General features: G+C 39.9%; 1 protein-coding gene across 4 annotated transcripts in view; it reads right to left on the bottom strand.

The window, feature by feature from the left end:
- GTF2I (general transcription factor IIi) overlaps positions 1-24,504 on the bottom strand; it is a 74,744-nt gene that overhangs the window by 7,083 nt on the left and 43,157 nt on the right. For 3 of the 4 annotated variants that reach the window (XM_086624903.1, XM_086624904.1, XM_086624906.1), the window contains 19 exons: positions 22,507-22,572; positions 20,895-21,078; positions 18,615-18,670; positions 14,858-14,929; positions 13,966-14,149; positions 13,571-13,629; positions 11,384-11,455; positions 10,726-10,909; positions 10,159-10,217; positions 9,139-9,222; positions 8,561-8,656; positions 6,954-7,019; positions 5,919-6,102; positions 5,261-5,313; positions 4,686-4,796; positions 4,240-4,323; positions 3,263-3,446; positions 2,122-2,150; positions 631-732 (listed from right to left, as the gene is read on the bottom strand). In XM_086624903.1, coding sequence (XP_086481029.1) covers positions 631-732; positions 2,122-2,150; positions 3,263-3,446; positions 4,240-4,323; positions 4,686-4,796; positions 5,261-5,313; positions 5,919-6,102; positions 6,954-7,019; positions 8,561-8,656; positions 9,139-9,222; positions 10,159-10,217; positions 10,726-10,909; positions 11,384-11,455; positions 13,571-13,629; positions 13,966-14,149; positions 14,858-14,929; positions 18,615-18,670; positions 20,895-21,078; positions 22,507-22,572 — 1,929 coding nt within the window. The remainder of the gene's footprint in view (positions 1-630; positions 733-2,121; positions 2,151-3,262; positions 3,447-4,239; positions 4,324-4,685; positions 4,797-5,260; positions 5,314-5,918; positions 6,103-6,953; positions 7,020-8,560; positions 8,657-9,138; positions 9,223-10,158; positions 10,218-10,725; positions 10,910-11,383; positions 11,456-13,570; positions 13,630-13,965; positions 14,150-14,857; positions 14,930-18,614; positions 18,671-20,894; positions 21,079-22,506; positions 22,573-24,504) is intronic. The other variant, XM_086624905.1, reaches the window with a different exon arrangement.

Genomic DNA, 24,504 nt, shown 5'->3' with positions numbered 1-24,504 from the left:
GTTTCCCAGTTTCTTTGAGTAACAGTTTCTTCAGTCAATTGCAAAAGTCTTTCCTGCACTCCACCAACTTGGGATACACATTTTTAAAAGGTCTGCGAACATTTAGAAACTCTGCTGGGTCAAAAGGAGGTTGCTCAACTACATTTACTTGAGCTATTCAGAGCATAAAGCTAAGTTCTCCATTCAGAGTAAGACAGGTGATGCGTGTGCGGTCTAGACCCAGGCTAGCAGGGGTTACAGAGCTGTGCAATAGGCAGAAGTTCCATCAAGACCCCATTCTAGGTTCTTACATGCAAACTTCACTTGGCTGAACATGCATCTGGTGGAAACACACACATACTTTGGAATTAAGCAGACGTCGATAAATGGATACTGAATTGGCTTCATATACTGCCCCTACTAATCCTTATTTTCAGCTCACTCATCATCTGTGAAAACCAATTCAAAGACCATGCCAACAACACAGCCTGAAGGAAGCAATGGCTCTTTCTATTAGTTTATTCAAATTTAATAGCTAGACAAGTCACCATCACACACCGTCTGTCAAAATAAAATGGCTCATCAGGAGCAGCACACACCCAGGACATGACTAATATCATCTGTCAAGAAGATCAAAAGTCCATACTCTACCCCTTCTGCAAGGACATGCATCACACTCTGCATCACCTGGTAGTACTGGTGCTGCTGCTGGTGCTGCTGGTGGTGCTTCTGCTTCAGCTTTTTCCATCAGCTCTAAGATCAGACATAATCACTGTTTAACTTCACAATGAAAACTGTCCCACAAGTAACACAAGGGCAATCTTACTTCTTGAATCTGCAAATCCTGAAACTTGTGGCATGAACAGGTTACTAACACTTGACTGAGCTGCAGTTCAATTTTTTGTTACAGAAAAAACATTCCCTATCTTGCCTGCAAGCACCAAAAATTTCATTGCAAGGTCTCACATGTTCAGAAGAATAAAGCATCATACCTATGTAAGTAGGTTCAGAGCCTTTCAATCATTCACCTCAGTATCTATCAATATCAGATAATTTTGATCATCATTAATGGACATGGATACTGCATTAAAATGACCAATCTGCTCCTCCAGTGATGGAAGAGATTGGATATCTACGTTGTTTTTATTCAGTGTATTAACTAGCCTCAGTTCCGACAGGCTGAAAGTTATGCCGGATGGACAACAGGTTAATAGATTCTTTCACTTCTAATTCCATTCTCTGGAACTGCCTGGAAGGTTCTCTCTTACAAAGGGATCTCTTTCCCACCTAAGAAGGTGTGCCTAGGACGGGCGAGCAGGTCAGTGTGAGTTACTAGCTATAGTATCTTCCTGAGAAGACTTCATACTCGCAGTTCATAGACCTCAGTACGTTAGCTGGGATATACTGGTGGCTGGATGCAAATGAACGAACACTGGGTTGCTAAGGCTCAGGATGGATAAGGCCAAAATAACAACATCAGGTTGTTTGGCCGCTGAATTTCTGATCTGACTTTGGCTCAGAAAGCACATGACACAAGGGACACTGTAATGACAGTGTTTTGCAGTTCATTTTTTATAAGATCTAAAAAAAACAGGTCACACTTATTTTAGGCCACTGGAAATACTAAGACCTTCTTTTTTCCCCAAAACCAATTTCATTAACGTGGCCAAACTGGCCATGGCACTTCAGGTAACTACACTCTGCTTCTCTAAACTGTTAACGGTTTCAGCAGAATGCAGAACTGGACACGGCTGTGCAGCTACTGGAAAGTTCTTGCTTATTAACTGCTACTGCCATGGATCCGAACCTAATTCCGTTTGGGAGTGTAGACACTCCCATGTAAGCCTGCTGCTCAGTCAGAGTCCTAAATCTCTTTGGAACTCTGCAGCTGAAAAATACAAAATCAGTATCTTGTATTTTCATATCAAAGTTAATGCTAATCTTATATTGTTCTGTAAATTTATCACACTGCTCTCAATTTCAATGCACATGCATGTTTAGTCAGGATATTTTAATGAGAGAGACATGGACAAGAATAGGACTTAACCACTGTGGAGCCTCTGCCACTAAGCCAAAACGTAGAAAACGAATCTTGGTAAGTCACAAAAACACATTTGTCATCAGTGTTTCATAAGTACTTACGATTGTTAATCACAAGTCCTGGAAATGGGCTGTAAAAAAAAATAAATTAAAAAGAAAATTAAAAATTACTGATTCTAAAATACACTGCATGAAGCCTCCCCTCCCAAGGCATCCTCACCTAATGGTTCGTAACAGGTCATGCTAAAAAATGACCAGAAAGTCAAACAAAACAGAAGGAACCGTCACAGCAGCTCTGGGCCACGGTGGTTTGTTCACCAGCATTTTAAAGAGTGACATACACAGAAAGGTCCAAACCCTTCCCACAGTCACAACGAATTAACAAGTGAGTTGCTTCTTCCGAGCTCAATTAAATAAAACGTATCAAGTGAAGAGTCCCTTTGGATAGAACTCTTCATGATTAAGGGTCAAGAATTCAGCTCCCTTATTAAAATATATTAAAGCAATTTATCTCTAGCTGAAGACAAATTAAAGCTTTTAGACTGCCGTGAAGCAGTCTATGATTTAAGAAGTTACATAAACTTGTAAATTTTTATTTTGAATTCCTGAATTTCTTCTGAGTATGATTCCAAAATTTCATCTATTCTGCTTCATGCATATAAATATACTTTGTGTATCCATGTGTGTAGATACGTCTATGCAAATATACAAATAAAATTCACTTATATTGTAACTGGACAATATTGTACTTTTAAATATTGTAGATAAACTCATTTTCTAAGAAAAAAACCCACAACATTTATCAAAGAGCTTACGTTAACTCAGGAATTTTAACACAACTGAAATACTTAAAAAATATTAATACTACCACAAATGTATTATTTACTGCCAAGAGCCAACAGGCTGGATCTGACACAGGGGCGAGGGAGGCCCACGACACCTCAGGACTCCGTCATAGAACACGAATAGATTTCAACTCAAAAGACAGGTTGCTGTAATATGTGATTTAATAATATGCCCCTTGTCATACTAAATTGGACACATCCTCCAAAGAGTTACCATCTTCATCCATGCTATGAACGTCAGGGCCTTCCTTTGCCTTGACGTATTGTTTCCAAGCAAGCCAGCACCTTGCACTATTTGCAGATGCACTGCAGCTTCTGTTCTTTGGAATCTCAATTTATTCAAGCTACGGGGCTGCCCTCACAGCACCTGTACAATCTAATCGATGGCAACCACATACCGAACGACAGTAAATTTGATAAACTCTGCTGATTCCAAAATCTTCCTCATCGAGCCGATTTCCAGATAACTCGGAGCTTTAAATGCCACGCCAGGAGGCATCCCATCCACCACCACGCAGCCAGGGTTGATAGTGATTTTTCTGTATGGGACTTTCACAGGAAAATTCATACCAATGGCTTCACCTAAGTGAGAGGGGTCATGTTTATTTTCAAGTCTACAGATTTATGATTACATTGACGAAAAAGTCCTCAGATGGTTAAGAAACCAAAGGCAAACCCAAGCTTCCTATCAGATCCGAAACCATGAAAATTCTCTTGATAATTAAACCATTAGTGTTGATGTTTTGGATTGCACTCACGAATGTTACTATAAGAGTGTTAGTTACAACGCTGATTCTGACAGATCGCCACGTACACAACCCAGATTCTGTTTCCCTACAAAAGGTGTGGGACAGGATATCTAAGGGAAGAGTTACATGAAAGAAAAGAAAGCATTTCCTGCAGTGCACACAAAAAGCAGTTCAACACAGCACTAGAGAAGGACTTTCAGGTAAAGAAAGTCAGGTCACTATTGCTGTATTACGCAAAGGAAAAATAAAGAAAACTATACAGAGCAAAAAGGTTAAGTTGCATTTTAAAAACTACTCTAGTCCCAGTTATTAAGATGTCAGGACTATGAAGCCCTAAGAAGAATCACGGTTAGCCAGCAAAATAAATATTTTATCCATCTTCACACAGGAAAAATAGGAATGGGGAGAATACAAAGCATTGGGCTTTTTTGTTTAAAACGCCAAGCAGCCTACATAATTCATGAAAGATTCTTTTTGAAGTCAAAGCACAACATTCATATACAATTGTCAGACTTGTTCATTTTAATGATCATACAGATCATCGCTGTGATGATTCAGTAGCTTCAATACGACCAACACTAATTGCATTCACACCTATGTAAAAATGGGGAGGAAGAAGCAATTACCAAATTTCCGGCCAAAAAGATCATTTACTTGCTCTCTCAACTGTCTGGCCTTTTCTACTTTTGACAGTCGCTCGCTTTCATCATCTAGAAGAAATTGTTAGAATAGCATCAGAATTAAACAGGTTTTTCCCATCCCCCTGGAGCTTGTTTATCACGACATGTTTACTCAAAGCAGGTAGATCCGAGTGCTTCAAAATGGCACTTTGTTCCTAGTTTTAGCAGTAACAGAGTTGCACAAATACACAAAAATAGACTTTCTATCATGAAAGACAGAAATATTTAACATCTCAGGAAAAACAGAATGCTAAATTATGCTCTTTATTGACTGTACTTGTATTTCAGTGAAACCAGCTTGACTGTAAGAAAAAAAACTTCATCACGCTAAAAAAAACGCCGTGAAGAATATAAGCACAAAAAGTATGATGTGAAACCAAACGTGTACACACCTGGTATAGTCACTTGAATGATGTTAAGATCTTCAACACCTGCAGCTGTGTTCACGACTGTTTTTGTTGTGGTGCTGGCTGTATTGGCTGTATTAGATGAATTATTTTTTCCTAAAAGTAAGAGAACTAATTTAAAAAACACTCGTAGAGAGCCCAAAATCTTGAATGTCATATATAAAGAAAATATTGCAAAATAACAAATATTTACAAAGTTTTCAAAGCAGACCCAGTTCCACTTGTCATTTAGGTGACCTACGTAGTAGGAGCAAATAATTTTTCTCTAGACAGGAATTACTTCTATGAATCACACATTACTTGTTACATTTTGATAAAAGGTAGTAAAGAATATACTAGATGCATGATTATTGTGAATAACCTAAAAAATTTAAACCTCCTTTGCTAAAGCTACATTTAAACTTTAACTGGCAAGCGCTTTTGCCATCTTAAAAACCAACCAACCAACCACAGTGTAGAATGAACCTTTCAGGAATTCGTTACCACCATGCAGCTCTCCTGATTCGTGTTTAATGCTCGAAAGAGACTTATTTAGAACGTTAAGCAGTTGCAAAACTCACTTTGGGGGCTTCTAGCAGAACTTTCCTTAACAGCTGCCTCAAACATGTCAGGCCTGCAAACAGATGGAACATTTAATGTACAATAATAAAATTACATTCATCAGCATTAAAGAAAATGCAATTTTCTAATATTAATTTATTAAAGACAGTAACTAAGCCACATTTGCTATATTCCCCTCAGCCAAACAGAGAGCCAAGAACGCAATGGCTGAGAGGCTCCGCAACTTCTCTTGCCGCTGTTTCTACACTGGCACATGGGCATCTAAACCTACTCTTGGCAAAAAAAAAAAAAAAATCAATTCTTACAATCCCCAGTACATAAATCTCGACTTCTCAGCTCTTAGTACACTGTCGACAAGTTTTATGAGTAACTCATAAGCTCTTCACACGGTAGGAACTAAACTAGTGATGTGATAAGTGAAGTGGGCTAAAAAATCCAGACTTGCTCTTCCTCCAAAAATAGGTTGTGAGTGTCTTTCAGAACAAAAAGAGATTACTACATCTTGCTCCACCTCTACAAGAGCTTTCTGACCATTTCCTCATTTACTACAAATATTCCAGTGTCTATTTATAGAGTAATTTAGCAACACAATTTCATTTTTTGGTCTACGTTTCAATTCTCATAGAACGGATTATCACAGACATAAGAGATTCTTACTTTTTAATAACGAATTTTAGCTTTGATTTGTTTCTCAGGATCTTCTCTAGTCTTGGAATTCCAAAAGTCGAAGGTCGGCGGAATGGCACCCCCTCGGGTAGTCCTTCCACATAGAAAAACTCCGGGAAGGATTCAAACAACGCAAACGGCACCTTCACTGGTTCCGTGAGCCCCAGCGCTTCCCCTGAAATGCAACAGAGCAAATAAGCCACCAGAAAGGTAACGGATGTGTCTATAGAAAGGAAAATCTCAGGTATAAGTGGTGTGTAATAATTGGTGCATACACACTAGATTAGGTGGAACTGGGAGGCTTTGCTTTTTTTTGGGGGGACAGCTATGAGTAGGCAGGAAGAAAATAAACGAACAGTCTCAAACACAACTCATTCTGTTGCAGTAAATCTGACCGTAATTTCCAGTTGAAAATCAATAATTTGCAGCCAGCTCATGCCGCTGGCTTGGTCTGCATGCAAGACCATCACGTTTGTACTCCGCTTTGTTACAGGCAACGCATTCTGCCTCTGCTAGAGAGCAGCATCAAGGGCAGGTGTCCTTAGTGCTCTTGTTCCAAAACTGCACTCAGAAGAGTAATGAGAAATCATTACTTCCAAAAGTCATTAGCTTCCAAGCAGCCTGCACTAGGAGAAGCAGTGGTACACGATGGAGCACGTCTCCCCGGATACTATCCGTAATGCGTGGAGTCATGCAGAGGCTGAAGTCATACGAAGTCCCATTCATAAGCAGAGTGAACGAAACTTAAAACCATGTGCCAGGATGTGGAGTCATTATGTCTCTGGGTGTTTAAAGTAGTAGGAATCCAACCACAACTTCTCCATTTCCCAACCCAAATAAAATAACTAGTGGAAATGTGACACAGAATTGCAAGCAACCTACATGAGAACAAACTCAAATAAGAAATTGCCTAGAGTATGCAAGGATTGCAGAACCTTTGCAATAAACATGTGAACATGTTTATCATACATGTAATTGCATGTTCACAAGAAAGACATCTCAGTAAAAGAGAATCAATAAACTTACCACATTTTTCATTAAAAAGACTTTCGACTTTCTGCTTTAAGTCAGTAATTTTGGCATTCCACGCCTCTGCCAGGATGAAATTGGAAGAATTACATCAACACTCACACAAGGAATCAGTCCTTGAAGAATATTTTAATAAATGTTTAATAAATTATTATGCTTGAGAATCGATTTACTATGACAGTGAAACGCACAAAACGGCTTTCATTCCGCAAACAGCACTGAAACTTTCTGCTGCACTCTAGACCTATACCCACATCAACCCTCATTTTCCTAAAGCTTTGAAAGACACTGCTACTAGACAAAGCAAAGGCATTTAAAATTGAAATTAATCCAAGAGTGATTCAAATTTAGTTATCAGGCAACATAAAATTTACTGATCTGAACCAGCACCCAAAACAGGGGCAGAATGTTCTTTCTATGATCAGTGACACGGCCCTGAGGCGCACGCCTCTCTCGAGAACTATAAGCTCTATCATAATTTCAGCTTCAGTGGGTAAGATTAAATGTCCACCTAGCTAGGCTTTTTGTTTCTGAGAGCAATCAGCAGCAATTCCTAAATTGGTTTACTTGTGGCTGCAGTAAGTGGTCCGTAGCTGGTCTACAAAACTAAAATCTCAGTTGAAAATTTAAAAAAATCGCAGACTAAAGCTTTAAAAAAAAAATCCCAGGCCTAATAATAAAAAAAAGTCCAAGAAAACTGTATGCAACTGTGAACATGAGTACTGCTCGTGCCAAAAGAAGCAGTCATACCAAATCAGTATCTTGTATTCATTCTAAACTGGTGCAGTAGGAGTAAAGAATTCCTTTGTTTCACATTATATGACCATACAGCTAAAAAGAAAGTATGGGAGGCAAAAACAAAAAAGCAAACAACAAACTTTTATGTAAATGTAAGCAAATAAACTCAGAATGTAAGAATGCTGGGGGGCAAAAAAAAAGGGTTAATGAGACTTGAGAACTGCTTATAGTTACTCTGAATACAGCCATTCATCTCCCTTGACTACGAGGAATTCATCTGGGTTGCAAACTGACCCTGCTTTCAATGCAAAGGTTTCCGTGCTAGAGCACTGCACAGACAGGCCTGGTGCCCCATGGTTAAAAAGCTCCAGCCCAGCGCTCATGAACACAGCTACACGGCTTCCAGTCCCGTCTGGCTTCCCCTGCACTGATTTTCCAGAACTGGAGAGGTCTGTAACAGTGATCTTGCCAAGTCACCTCCAATAGGTCATGGTTCACTACTCCTAGCTCAGATCCCTCCTAGTTCCTACACACCACTGGAGTATCCCTGCACAGCAATGCTCAACACTTGAAGTTTGAAGTAAGAGAGCATCGAAAGTCTAAAGGGATTGATTCTGAGCCCAAGTTAGTGAGATCCAATGGATCTGTGCTGTGTATGTATGGCATTCTCCATACATCATCCAGGTTTTCTCCGATACAGATTATTCTACACGATGAAGAACTGAATGTACACGAAAACAAGAACTTCAGTCATTCACCAACTGTAGAATAAAACATGAATTCAAAATATCTCTGATATATAATCACCAGAATTTTCAATATCAACATTAATAGAACATATATGTGCCAATTCCCACAATATTTACCAAATGAAAATTCTCTTCCTCGTGGCTTGCAAATCGTATTGGACCCATTGGTTTGAGAGTTAGTTTGAACCTCTGTTGTTTGTGGTTTATTAGGACCTGTAAAAAGACATCACATGTACACATGCAGAGAGCAGAAGCTCATCATACAAAAAGAACAAAGCATCAAACATGATTACTAGGAAAAACTAAACTTCTGAATCAAGGGTAGAATAAAAAAACTCCTTAAGTTGGTCTTCTAGGGTTGTGTCTAAACATTTGACACTACTGATCATATCTGCCATTTCTCTGCTCAGGACTACATCAGATCTCACATCTCTGCTTGGAATGAAAGGCCCAAGCAAACTGTCAAATTCCAACATGTTGCATAACCATCATCTGCACAGAATGCACTATTATTCAGACATGAGAAACAAAACTGTTTCTATATTAAAGCGTATCTAGAGCCCTGAAGTCAAACTGAGGTTGCTACATGAGGTGCATGTATAATTTAATAGTGGGCTATGAAAAAAATGAAGAGCAGAAAACATTAGAAGAATAGAAGAACGTTAGAAGAATATTTAATCATATTTCTCCCATACCTTCTTCAACAGTAACTTCAATCTCTGGGACCTTCGAATTGCCTGCAGGACTTCGTGACCTTTTTGAACTCTTTGGACTCATTGCTGGAAGTCAACACAATACAAGGTGTAATGCACAAACCCTCTACAATGTATATCCTGCGTGGCTAATGAAAAGACATCAGCTGTATCCTAAAAATTCCAACAGACTGAGGAATCGCTTGTGTCTGTACTGCAGACTTGTGTCTACACTAATCACTTGTGCCTGTGTTTTTCACTCTGAGGGTGGTGAGGCACTGGAACAGGTTGCCCAGAGAAGTTGTAGATGCCCCATCCCTGGAAGTGTTCAAGGCCAGGTTGGATGAGGCTTTGGGCAACCTGGTGTAGTGGAGGGTGTCCCTGCCCATGGCAGGGGGGTTGGAACTAGATCATCTTTGAGGTCCCTTCCAACCCAAACCATTCTGTGATTCTATGATTCTGAGTACAGCCTGCATTGTAAAATCTGAACAATACAGTAATACTCATGGCCTTAAAAAGTAGTTTTAGGACTCCTGAAAAAGGGAGGTATCACACCTAAGTTTTCACTCCACTAATTCAGAACAGAGACTGTTATTCCTAAGCGTGAGAGACATATTTGGTACATTTTATTATCTAAATAACAAAATTATTAACTTCTGATTTTTTTTACAGACAGCTTAAAAGACTTTTTTATTCTTTTCTTACAAAACTTTATTGTTATTAACTTCAGTTCACAGCTGTAAGTTAAATACAGTTTAGGCCATTAATAGCAAAATAAAAATGGCCAATATTAGGTAAATTCCATTTTCTGTATTGGTATAGTCTTAAGTAAAAAAAGTACATAAATTTATGTTTTGAGTAACCTTGTCAAATAATAGCAGATTTGGAGGCTACTATGCTAGATCATCTGAAATGCCTTTTGTTTGCAACGCTGGTATTTTTCAACCACAGAGATCTCTGTCTGCTAAGGAAGCAGAAAGTGTTTGTGAACTGATGGCAGCCAAATAGTACTTAATTGCTTACCTTTAGTGTTTATTTTACTAGCCAGTTCTGGAGGCAAATAGGAAGTGATAAGCTCAGGCCTGAAAGTTGAACAGAACACAACCCAATCAATTACACTTGCAAGAAAAATAACACAGCAAGACACGGCAAATTTCTTGGAATTCAGTTGAGTTCCAATTCACATAACATCAGTCCTCTATAATAAAATTCTGCTAGAAGCACGCGTGACTCTTCATCTACTATAACCACAAAAAGTCAGAAAAAGCTACATTTCTACTCTGTAATTTTCTTCTGGGTTTATTTCAAGCAAAAAAAAATACAGAGAAAGAAGAGAAAAAAAAGGAAAACAGTTCCCAGGTACAAGGCCACTTTTTCCCCTAGATCCCTCATGCATGAAACATGTGATTTATACATCTATATAAATTTAATAAGGAAGGTATAATATTTTATGCGATCATACACACATGCAAAATGTTCTTTCTGTTTCATGGAAACAGAATTTAGGTAACATTTAAAGTCTAAAGTTGCTGGGAAGAAAACCATATGACTTCAAAATCAGGAGTAAAAATAACTGAGTTACATACATACTTTTTAACCACAAATTTGATTTTGCCACTCCCACGGACAATTCTTTCAAGGCGTGGAATTCCAAACCACGTGGGACTCCGGAAGGGGATTCCTTCTGGCAAGCCTTCGACGTACAGGTGCTCGGGGTTTGACTCAAACACGGGATAGGGAACCTTCACTGCCTCCGAAAGCCCCAGAGCTTGGGCTGCAAAGAAAGATTTAATGATAGTTTACACACTCGAATGGGTGGCATTTTATCTCAAGTGATTTTACGAAGCTTGGCTTAGAGAGATAACCAAAAAACCCAAGAGAAATATTCAAATAGGTTTTCTATTATTTTCTGCAGAATAATTGCAAATGGCGACTTCGTCCGTCTTGCCACAGATAACATTGAAGTCTGCAGTGCCCAATATTTTCTTCTGAGAACTTTTTTCATCACAAAGCTTTTTGTGCTCATATTATCATCTCTGTCACACAACTGGAAAAAACTATGGCCTAAGATGCTGTTACAAAGTCATTTATGTCAGTTAGAGGGAGGAGTCAGTAAAGAGTAGGTGAGAGGAGTCAACACTGCCACATCTGACCTAGCACATAATACAGTAAAATTTAAAACTCTCTTTACAGACGAGTTTTAAAACACAGCAGCATTATAAACCAGTTCATTTAACATGTTACTTACCAAACTTCATATTAAATATCTCTTCTACTTGCTTTCTTAGGTTTGTGATCCTGACGTTCCAGTCTTCTTTGACTGAAAACCAGAAATGGATATATGTCAGAGCATTTCCCAGTTCTACATAAAGAGGAACATTCAAACACTATTTTGTTTGGTTTTTTTTTTTTTTTTCAACACAAGAATTTGTAAACTCTCACCCCAATCACATCGAGTAGACAAGGACACACAACGAGTAATGATCATTAAAAGCAGCTTAAATGATACACATAATTCCCTCTACATAATGGAAATTCTGTTTAAACATAGTTACAAATTTCAAACATTCCCCAAGTGGGAGAGCTTGTTCTTCAGAGCCTTTAGATGCAGGAAGGAATTATCCTAGTGGCTCTTACAAAGTTGGAATTAATTCATCACAGTGCATAAGAATAACACTCTTTAGAACAGAAGATGAGGATGGAAAGAGTGCTTTGCTAAATATTTTGATTAACACAAAAATCACCTTCAGTCTTGTTCTCTATTATAAATAAAAGTCAATTACAGGAGTGCTAGCCAGAGCAGGTAATTTGTAGCTTAGGTGGAGAAGAAAGCAAAGGACACTAGCAGCAACTAAAAGCACTACTTTTCTGACAAACTGCGTAATTCATTACTTTTCATCATAACCCAAAAATAACAATTAACTGCCACGGAGCTAATACCATGCAGAGTTATGGAAAGCAGGCATGAAGGAAACTATACAGATTTTTTTGTTTCCAAATAAAATTTTTAACTAAAAAATTACCTGACCTTCTTTACTTTGAGCTTCTTATACTGTCAAGGCAAGATGCATGCATGTTTTTTTGTGATCTGGCCTACTTATTTGCTAGATTTCCCAGGTATTTAACACCTGCAGGTGTGTTTACACTTATGCACAGGTTGTGGTCTCACTGGCAAAGGAATTAGACTGACTAATTTCATTTACTTAAAAAAATTAAAACGTTTGCAGGCTATCTGTTGAGGGCACCAGATTATTACTTTGCAGCAGAATGATATTTTGCTTAAAAATCAAGCTTGCTAATATTCTTTAGCAACATAAAGTACTGCATCTGCAACAAGAAGATCCTCAGCCTTTGCCTGGGAAAATGGTTTTCACTGGGCTTATCTAAGCCCAAGAGAACATCCGCTGCGTTCACCTGTCTGACACTAAACCCTGGTCAGCTCTGTGGGCACTGGTAATACCAGACTCACCTGTAAGTCAGTGGAAAATAGTACAAAAAGAAATGTTATTCTGAAGATTGAAGCAGACTGAGTTTTAAGAATCATGGCCATGCACGTCAATTGTTTCAGAAAGAGGATTTTTAGCTGGGTTTTTCTGCTGCTATCATTGGCACTTGCTGACAATAAATTGCTTTCTTGTCAAACTGTCAGTTACATTGTCAAATTTGACAACAATCAGTGTTTTGGCAACAAAACAAATCAACGCTGCCTTTTCCTTCTGCTCCACATTGAACACAGTCTTTTCTACTGATATACCCTCTTGCTGAATATAAGCCTTTTCCTAAAATCCAAACAAAATCCACAATTCGTTGTGATGACATCAGATGACTACTGATTACATGATTATTAAATCATATTCTTTCCTTTTTTTTTTTCCTGCAGAGAGCTTAACACAATTATTTCCTGAAGCTACAGTTTGTATATCCAGTGAAACGTGTGTGGGGAAAAAACCCAGCAAGCCCTGGGTCTGTGTTTTTACCACCAGCAGGTTCATACTCTGAATTGTGCACTTCTGTAGCAAGAATGTCTCAATACAGCAATTCAGAGCATTCCATTGTCTCAGGAAATAAAAAAAATCAACCCGGATTCTCTTCCTGTGTTAAAGGCACTTCATGCTTACAAGAGGTCATTACAATTCCTTACCAACAGAGGCCTGAAAAAAGCCCAGCAAAGTCAGCTGTGAAACGCTAAGGGGCTTCAGAGCTTGGATTCAGGTCAGGATAGCAACTCCAGTTATTCAAAGATGCCTGGACTAAACCCCAACCCAGAAGGCCATCCATGTTCATCATCATCAGCTTATTGTTTTCAGACCTCATGAAGAGCACGTCAGCACACTCATTACAGAAGGGTTACTTCTTGAAAAAAACGTTGCATTGATCCAAATTTGTGTCCCCACCAATGGTTTCCGTTCCCACTCGGAGACAGGACCTGTCTTACCTGGGGTGTTCGACCTGGGTTGAATAACTTCGGTTGAAGTGAGAGTTAGTAGCTCCGGTCTGCAACCAGAAAGTGAATAATCTACCCATTCTTGACACAAATCAAATACTACATACTTATGACATGAATTGAAAAGTTCGGATTTTTCTATTATGTATTTCACATTTGTGAAAACGCTACAAAAATATTTTGGAAGACTTGTCTGGATTGCAAATACCCACTTGATAATGCAGAATATTTAATCTGCTTATTTGGTAACTAGAGATCGAGTGTTTCACACCTTAATGAAACCAAGTGCTTGATTACACAAAGGGTGTTTGTTTGGCCTCTGTCTTGAAAAAACAAACAAAAACCAAACAACTATAAAATGTTTAGGTATTAAAACAAACACTTACCTTTTGATTACAAATTTTATTCTGTTGCTTGCTTGAATTATTTTTTCAAGGCGAGGGATTCCATACCAGGAGGGACTCCTAAAGGGGATGTTCTCTGGCAGCCCTTCGACATGGAGGTCAGTAGGATGGGCCTCAAACTTCTGGTATGGCACAGCTTTAGGCTCAGTGCTCCCCAAGGCCTCGGCTGGTAGAACAAAACACATCCAGTAACTGGACAGTGTGGCCATCAAGCTTTCTGAAAAGCCAGCTAAGCTACCACATCTTCAGGAGGTTGCAGTCACGATCTTAGAACATGAGACAAGGCAGGATGTCTGACCCTGACAGACTCCAAGTCTCAGCACATCAGAAACATAAAAATTTACCATATGGTATCACGGTGCTATTGAGCAGCCACAATGCCAGAATGAAGATTACTGGGTTCCTCACTGGGGCATAATACAGTAGTTTTACTCCAAGTTTTAATCTATTATAGAGCGTCCTGTAACGTTTTATTCTAGCTCTTACGAAGCTGATTATTTTTTTATATTGCAGAGAACATAAAAATTCACCCAGAAATGTTCTAATACTAGTTTTAATGATACTGCAATGAGTATAAATAAGTAAATCGTTGTTTTATTCACACGCAAAAAAATAAAATATAAATAGGAAGGAATTGAAAGCCATTATAAGACCTATACAGATAAGATTTATAATTTTTTTTAACTATGAATTTACCTTGTCACATAAGCAGTAGAGTAATACATTCTTTTTCACTCAACTACCAGGATTTTAAATATTTGAAAAAAAATTGATCAAAGGTCTCATTCATGCAGATGTTCAAAAGAAATAATGAAAACAACTTTCAAGAAATACAAAGCCATAAAAGAAAAGAAAATAATAATACTGTACTCACCAAACTTTTTACAGAAGAGCTGATCTACCATCTTTCTCAGTTTGGTGATTCTGACATACCACTCCTCCTTCACTGTGTTTGAGAGTGACACAGAACAAAGACAACATTCCCCAATTATTTTGGTTATATTTTCACTCAGTCAGTTTATAGCAGGTATAACCATCCTGCATTTTTAAGTATCCCAGAAAATACTATGAGGAAGAGTACAGATTCAACTTGGAACTAGGAAAACTAATTATAGAAAATGACTGAATATTAAAATTGTAAAAAAAAATAAAATACATTGAATCAGTGACAAGGCTCTTGCTACAAAATACACAGTGTATTGGCATGAAGAACTGCAATGCTTTGATCATTCGCTTCCAATCTGTAGATCCCATTTGGAGATGGGATTAGTTTTTTGCTAGTCTCATTTTCTAAAAAATTATTTTGATATTCAGTGTAGAATTTGGTATGCATATGAGATGAAAACTTGCTTTCAAGGAATTTTCACGAAGCAGTGACAACCCCAAGAGAAGCTTTTACAGTAGGTGCACGTATTAGTTTGCTTCTTGCCATATATTCACGTTGAACTTTCAACATCTGCTTCTCCCCACTGTTTGTGGACAATACTTTTTGAATGATGGTTAATAGCTACATCAGATGGCTCTAGAGATTTTGTCATTCTTCTTGACATGACAAGCAGCTTAGCTCCCACTCTCCAAAACGTTTCCTCAACACTACCTAAGCCATGAGTTAAGGTGTAATTTAGACGCAGAACCCAACATATGGCAGCTTTATTATTAGATTAGCTATTATTATTAGATACTAGCATATCCTGGTGAATAAAACAAGTTTAAATACTGTTCTTCCATCGTTTTATCACTTGAGTATCTTTGTTTAATGGCTGGTACACACGCAGTTCATGAGATGTGAAGACAGTCGGAAATTTGAGTTCTGCTCCTCCAGCACGACGATGACGTTAGTGCTGTCATATTTGGTAGCAGGAAGGGCAACAGCTTTTATTCCTGTTTTGTCATGTGTGCTTGTCATTTCGGATTGTGTCTGGCACCCCCTGCTCCCAACGCCTGGTGATGTGGCTAGCATAACTAATGCCATTTTGTAAGACAAGCAGCCATTCTTCATGACCAAATGGCTTGTGTATTCGTTCCTCTTCCCTCGTTCTCAGGCCCTGTAGGTCCTGTGAACCACGTACACAAACCAAACAGATTTCTTCTTTCCCTCCGTATCAGCCTCAGGGTTCCTGGGTGCCAGGCCAATCCCTCCCTTCTTCACCAGCCTCGGAGGCCCCCGGCACCCACCCAGGGCAGTGGTGGGTGCTGATGTCCCGGGCACGGAACACGGAAGCCTAACAGCACACAGAGCACTTTCTAGAAAATCCAGCAGTTACAAGTCCTAAGGGGGAAACTGGGACAGGAGCTGCTGCTGGACAGTGAGACCCATGACCCCCATGGCCAGGGACACCTCCACTCTCCTCTGCTGCCTCCAAGGATTGAGTAACTCATCTTCTTTTATATCACTGAGTCTAGATTATGACCGTCACGTTAATACAGCCAGCCATGTATTAAGATCTGACCCTGCGAAGGGTCTGGGCGATGAGAAGCCACAGATTGTTGTATTATAAATCCTGTATTACGCTACTTATAAATTGTACTACGTTGATTCTGCTTCTAGAAATCCTGTGCCATTCTAATAATAAATTCTGTGCTACACTAATAATATCCTGTTAAGAAAACGAAGCTTTAATTGTAACTATGATTTAGTGCTGTCATCATTCTGCCAAGGATCCCTAACAGAACCTGTCTGTCCCCTCAGTGTTGGGCGACAGGGACGGAAGCACAAATCATACAAATCACTTCCTTCTTCTGAATGCGTGTTGGTGACCAACAAGTGGAGGCTCATCAGTTTTGAACAAGCCACTGGAGAGCTGCTGCGCTGTGGGTTTAGTCGGCAGGCCCAAGCGACAGCTTCTGCTCCATAACTGCATGGCACCAGGCTGGGATATCTTCAGAGGCACCTGCTCACGCTTCAGATGTTTCCTGAGCCACATCATCACTGCCTGGTTTGTCTTGGAGCCGATATAGGTCTTCCCAGGGCTTCAGGGCTGAGCTCATTTCATAAAACCTTCCTGACCAGCCTATTTCCCACAGAAATGCAAATATAAATCATCTTTTTTCTGCCAGTCAAAATACGACTTCCATACCCATCCCATTCCTCTCCTGCTGGGACACAAGCTAGCAGGGGCCGTGGAGAGAGCAAGACTTTGGACACGGATTCACAAGCAGCCAGGACCAGCTCGCTCTCTCCTGAGACAGCAGCAGAAATGAGGAGGATCAGAAGAGATGATGAGCTACTGGGAAATGGGAAATCCAAAGAGGGAGGAAAATAAAACATAGGGAGAGGAGGCTCAGACAGCTGCTGTCTTCTGAGCTGTATTCCCTGAGATGTTCTCTTCTCTCAAAAATACCAGAGATCACACATGAATATATCATCATTACAAATTAGGGAAGACAAGCAACGTAAAGTGACTGTTTGTAACACTGTGCCATCATAGTTTTCTTAGCTACAAGGGTTTTACAGGCTATGTAATGCACCTGCTTTGTCTTCATAATCAGCATAACCATATTAAATACGACAAAAACAACAGAGAAAGGGCTAATTTAAAACCCCACATAAATGCAATTAAGTTTAAGACTCAGTCATTAGCCTACCTACTATTTTTGGACTCAAATTTGCTGCTCAAAGGAACAGTAGGTTACTAAGACTCAAGACACTAAGTTAACTTACACTGCAGGAAAAGTTCATTCCTACACAGATTCCTACATAAGTGACATCCTTATGACATCATTTCTTTGCTTAATTTAGATCCTTAACGTTCACTTTAAGTACAGCCTCTGATATACTTTTTGCAACAGAAGACTACCAGTATATAATACAACATAATGGTGCTGCAGGAGTGCAGATACTGCTGTTCATACGCTTGTGTCCCTGTCTGAACTAAGAATTTCTCTGGTATTACTACAAATTCACAGTTCAACCAGGCTGAGGTTGCCAGTTAAAATTTTGGTTTTGGGAGCAATTTGTTTGCTACCACTGGTTGAGGCACACAAGCTTTCAACACTTGGCTTAACTGGACAATTAAAAAAATGCCAATTAAAAAAACGCCCTGAAGCCCAAGAGACAGTAGAATACAACTGAAGAGAAAAACAAGTCCAGGCAAGTAATTTACCAATTAGTACCCATGCAAAGGCATAATTCTTTCAAAACTCAATTTTTTTCCATATTGAACTTTTTCCTTCCAGATTGAGGGGAAATGAATTCATGGGTGCAACTGTAACAAAAATCTGTTCTCATAGTCTTGTTTTGACATGATCATTTTGCTTACCTTTGCATGGGTGCACAACGGAGACAAAACATGTAAGAGCATCTATGTGCTGAAAAGGATGACTGATGGCAAAGGTGGTTAGAACACATTGCCTTTGCACTGCCACGTGAAAACGGAGTCTCATCATCTGAGCAAGTCAGACGCCACAATAATAAATGTCACTATAACCAGTATGTTCATTACTGTATTTCAGTTAATCTAATTTTGGCAAATCCCATGTATAAGCAGTTATTCCATGATACAGACAGAAAATTCAAAACAAGAGGAATTATTTGCAATGTGTTATCAGTAAAAGCAAACGTTAGCCACCACTAAGACTGACAAACAGGAAACCATACTGTACTTGTACAACACACACGTTTGAAGACCTACCTCCTGCAACTCGTTTGTCCACTGGTACATCTTCTGTCAAGTTCAACAGCTCATGCCTAAAAGAGTTAAGATACATACTTCAACAGTGATGTAGACTTTGATAAACCAGAAGTTACAGGTAACCCTAGTGACGAAAACATTTTTCATGCCCAATACCCATATCCACCTGAGCCATAACATTTCCTGGTAACATACAGATTACAGTAGAATTAACTCTGAGATATAAGATGCACTTCATCAGAAACAAAGATAGAAATGAAAAATTTAACTTCAAAAAATGAAAATCTCAAAGTAGACGCTTCTGTCTCTCAAATACATCTAGTCTTATTCACATTAGAACAACAAAAAATTTAAAAATTTTGACATTTCTCACAGAGCTGAACTAGTTTTTGAGCTGCTCTGGTTACCACACATTACAAAGATGAACGGCATAAGTTAATTACTGTTAACAACTAAGACAAATTCGACAAGAGCAGGTGCCAGCATTGCATAAATACTGAAATCTATACATAGTGTCTGATTTTAAGTATCCCGGGCTGCATCCAAAGCAGCATGGGCAGCAGGTCAAGGGAGGGGATTCTGCCCCTCTGCTCTGCTCTCGTGCAATCCCCCCTGCAGTGCTGCGTTCAGCTCTGGGGTCCCCAACAAAAGAAGGACATGGAGCTGCTGGAGGCGGGGCAGAGGAGGCCACAGAGATGATCCGAGGGCTGGAGCACCTCTGCTACGGAAACAGGCTGAGAGAGTTGGGGCTGTTCAGCCTGGGGAAGAGAAGACTCCGGGAAGACCTTCCAACAGCCTTCCAGTACCTAAAGGGGCTACAAGACAGGTGGAGAGGGGCTTTGGACAAGGGTGTGAGGTGATAGGACAAGGGGCAATGGCTTTAAACTGAAAGAGGGGAGATTTAGATTAGATTTAAGGAAGAAATTCTTCACTCAGAGTGGTGAGGCACTGGAACAGGTTGCCCAGAGAAGCTGTGGCTGCCCCATCTCTGGAAGTGTTCAAGGCCAGGTTGGATGAGGCTTTGAGCAACCTGGTGTAGTGGAAGGTGTCCCTGCCCATGGCAGGGATGATCTTTAAGGTCCCTTCCAACCCAAACTGCTCTATGATTCTTCCTCTTTTGTGGTTGTCTGCAGCATTAGGATGACAGAAACTGAATGTATATCTCCCAAATTTGAGAAATTAGCATCCGTGCTGAAGGTGGCATGCACAGAGACATGGGCTGTCACTACCACCGATTCTGAGCCTGACCACTGCCATCAGCAGACTCCTACCCACTTTGAAAACTCTTGGATTAGGCGCTATGGCACTGAACAATAGTAAAACATCAGCTGTTACTCACAGAAGTTTCATTTAAACTGTAAATGCCCATCTGTGGTGTGAAACATCACATCTGTCTGACGTGAAGCACCAAACTATAAAAGATAAATATCCACTCACTACCAAAGCTGCTTATTGGTCTGCCACAGTCGTACCCACAGTACCGGATCTCAAAGTGCTCTGCAGCTCTGATATCCAGCCCTTGGCATCCACAGATGCCAGCATCTCTCCCTGCGCATCCTGACTTTAGGCTTGGTCCAGGCTCCCTTCCAATACCATCCGCCTTTGTAGCAAGTAATGTCCAGGTTCTTCTAGGAAGGAAATCAAGGCAAGAAAGGAGAAAACGAGAAGCAAAGGAGCCCAGAACGTCTCATGAGTCTCATGTCCACACTTTAAAGGCAGATGATACCCTGCCAGGCTGGCTAGGGCAGGCAACTGAGCCCTCAAGCAGTTTTATGTACTTCTAAGGTCTCCCTTCATGTAGACTCTCTGATCTACCTCCAGACACATCAAGGACACACGTCCAACTAAATAATAGGAACCAGTAGCTACTTTGGCCTCAAGCCTGCCCTGAGAGACGCTATATGGCCGTAGACACCTTCCTACAGCATTCCAGAAAGAAAAAAAATATAAAAGCACAAGTTGAAACTTAGGCCAGGATCCTCAGGTAGCATAAAATATCCCCAAATCTATGGCTTTCAACATGTATCAAAGAGATCTGCCCATGACAAAAAGTCCACAGTACTGAACAGATCTGTCCAGATCTCAGCCACCACCATGGTGCTCTGGTGATCTGATAAGCTGAATTTATCAGAGTGAACATCAACAAAAAATTATTCATCAGTACTGCAAAACAATACATCAGCAGAAATCAGCTGGGAAGTTCTTGAAGATAAAAGGAAGCAGAGTGGAGCCAGCAGAAAACAATGAGTAATACAGGGACAAAAATGCAAAATTCCTTACTTTTTAATCACAAATCGGATCCGCTCCTTTGCCAGAAGTATCCTCTCAAGGCGGGGAATGCCATACATGGACGGCCGCCTGAAGGGAATTCCTTCTGGCAGCCCTTCCACATATAAGTCTTCCACATGTGACTGGAAGAGTGGGTATGGGATAGACACCGGACCTTTTGCTTTTATAGCTTGAGCTTTAAGAAAAAAGAAGAATAAAAATATTAGACCAGATTGTAGCTCTATTCAAATTATGTTTGATATCACTCCGAAAAACAGAATTAGCAGAGAGGCAATAACCTCCTCAGCACATTTTAAACATGCAAGCATTCATATTTGTGGGGATTTGTTTTTGTTTTCTAGCAAAAATTGTTTTAATTCACAGTAAACAAGCTGCAGACCTGCACACATATGCAGATTCTCCTCTTTTCCTTTTACTCTGTAAACATTTAATAACAGACACTGCACCCGTCACAGTGAAGTTTCACAGGATTTTGGTTTTGTTTAATAGCACATTTTGAAGAACAAAATTATCTAGACTTAATTATAAACCAAACATGTTTCAGTTCATTAGCTCTGATTATTATTATTTTTTATTACTGTTGGGTTACGAGAGTCATTAATGGCCTGGAGGAGGAGCATACATCCCTTCTTTTGAGTGAATTCCCCAAACTTTGGTGTATTTTAGAAATCCAAGGCATCACTACTGAAATAAACAATACACTTCTAACATCATCAAAAAAAACATTGCCCTACTAATGAAATCTTCGAAGCAAATGAAAAGCGAGTAACAGATTCACCCACAGCTGGAAAACAACCTCAATGTATTTCTTTAAGTTATGATGACCGTAATCATATCAATACACCTATCAGACTGGCAAATACTGGAGAATGGCATGATGGTTTGCAAATAGCAGATTCTGAACTGGTTTTTACTTGGTGTGAGTAGTTTTCAGTGGGTTGTTTAAATGTCAGATGATAGCCACACCCAAAACATGTAGTAACTCCAAATCACAAGGTCCATTCTGAAAGCACTTCCACTTTTCACAGCAGAGGAGCTTCAACATTTGTTTTGCAATTTTTGCTGATGCTGTTTTAGCATGCAGTACGTGGACACAAAACATGTCTAGGTACAGTAGCTGGAGACAAATCCCAAAGTCTAACATGTGCTTCTTTTTCTCTCCAAGAACCATTAACATATAATTGTTGCTTCACTGCAAATCAATCATAATTAGAAAGGAACAATCAATCAGTGGTAACTTCTCCCCAGAGCCATTTTAAAAGATTTTTTCACTTAAGGACCCAATGTAATCACAGAAAAAAAGGCCAGCTCCCTTAAATGTGGGTGCCCACGACACAAGCACACTGCAGCTCCAGGAAACTGAGCACAACTGAAAAATAAAATCAAGTTTTGCACTTAGGTGCCAAACACAGGCACCTAATTTTGAAATTACTGTGCCCATCAAAAGAGCTACTTTCCCCAGGTTTAAGTCCTCTAATAATATTTAACCCTTTGGTGCTGTCAGTACTGGTGTGCTCCCGAGCCAACAAGATGCATCCCAAAGAGCTGGGACTCACGGTGCCAAAGGACTAGAGGCGACTGTTTGGAAAAGAGCGTGACATACCGTATTTTTTTTCAAACAGCTCTTCAACTTGCTTTCTCAGCTCTGTAATTCGTGCATTCCATTTCTCTGCAAAGAAAAGACCACAAATGATACAGAATCTCTTGTAAAAATCTGTTACCCGCTAACTGAAACACGCAGCGTGCGTTTACTGCTCGCTTGCACACAGGTGCCTGTGGAGTAGGGTATAGCCTATACCATAAAACATGGACACATTCTGAAAGAAGAGGGATAAATAAAATGTTTTAAGATTACTTGTGCAGATGTTAAATCAAGTTTAAAAAAATAAAAGGACATAAATCAGGCTAAAATAACTCCAAAAATGGTTTCTCTTTCTCGGCTCGGTCAGCAGCTCTCGCTACCGTCGGGGTAAAGTCAGTTTGCGGCTGCTGTTGATAATCATGGAAATCTAGGCACTACAAAGCTTAATTAGTGAAGCTTGATAAAGCTTACAGCGAGTGCGTGAAGTTATTTTGGTGCAAATTTGTACAGCTATCTGGGTCAGGAGGCATCGTGCCATCTACCACCTTAATCCAATATTTCTCCCCGTCCTGATGTTGCAAAACATCCCCATAAATCCCATTTCTGAAAGAAGATGCAGGCTGCAAGACAGACACTCTCCAAATCCAATTGTGTGTTCCATGGAGAGCTGGATTAAACAGCAGAATTTTAACATCTAATTTTCTGCCTCTGACAGAAAGCACATGTTTTCACAGCTTTGTGTACTATCTCAATGCTCTCAGAAAAATGCCACAACTCTTTGGTAGATGGTACCAGATGCTGGCTGGCCTTTTAAGAACGAGTTACTAAGCAAGTGTACTTACAGCTTATTTCTTACACCAAAGACTTGAATCTAGTAACTACAGAGGTCAAAAAATAAGGCCATTCAAGCTATTACACTGCCAGCTGTCAAAAAATTCTTACATCAGACAAGACAGAGGATTGAATTTTGAGTCCGTATCCAAAGAGGTTTAAATATTCATTCTCGAACCAATGTACACAACTTCGGTGGCCATTTTCAAGCTTATGTTTTTCAAATGTGATTTCACGGATATCAAGAGGACAGCATGCTCCAGATGTGGGCAAGAATAAGACCTTGTTTACTGGGGAAAGGGTGTTTTGGCATGCTGCCTTGCATCCACGCATAAAGCCTTCATTCTGCTTACCTGGTGTATCATCTGCATCAATTAACCTGTTTATATTTTGAAATAACCTTCTTGTGGATAAATCTATATAATTGCTTCTGACACTCTTTTTACTGCTATCCTGTAGCACACAGCTGCTGAGCTGATAAACGTGTCTTGTGGTCAGTGCTTTCTATTCCTGTGTCACACCATGTAATATTTCCCTCTTTACCTGCAAATGTACAGCCAGATGAAGCTCCTTGTGATTCCAGCGCAGCCACCAACTGCGTTTTTTGTTGACTTACAGAACAACAGATTAACAGCAGCTCTACCAGTAAGAGTCAGGTAAACACGAGTCAGAATTTACTGGCCTAACGGGGAAACCCTGTTTTACTCAACAGGGCTGGTGAAAACACACAGACAGTCTTGGGACACGGGTTTTGAAAGGCACCTGCGTGACTCCAGACTGTAACTCCGAGGAAACTCAGAGTTGAGATCCCTTCAGTTCATCAAGCTCTGAGGCAGATGCGGCAAACGATCTCCTCTAAAACTCAGGCTGCTTTTCACCGGAGGGAGAACAGACAGAACGTCATCTCATGTTACGGAGCAACCATATGAAATTATGTAAATAATACTGTTCTGAACATTGGTTGCTGCTGCAGTTTTAGGAGAAGCTGCTCCCACCCAGCCTGGTCTCCCTCTGCTTGTTTGCACCCTCATGAGAGTGTTCCTACATGAGCCATTAAATTCTCAATTCATTTTTCTCAGTGGCCAAACCCCACAATCACTGGTCAAAAATTCTATGTGGATCTTTTCAAGCAACTACTTCCGTGCCCCTCTCCCTCCAAGGGAAACACCACAGGGATTAACAATCAAA

This window comes from Tauraco erythrolophus, chromosome 21 (genome assembly GCF_009769465.1).
Source record: "Tauraco erythrolophus isolate bTauEry1 chromosome 21, bTauEry1.pri, whole genome shotgun sequence".
NCBI classification, from domain to species: domain Eukaryota; kingdom Metazoa; phylum Chordata; class Aves; order Musophagiformes; family Musophagidae; genus Tauraco; species Tauraco erythrolophus.
This window is presented reverse-complemented; position numbering and strand designations above follow the sequence as displayed.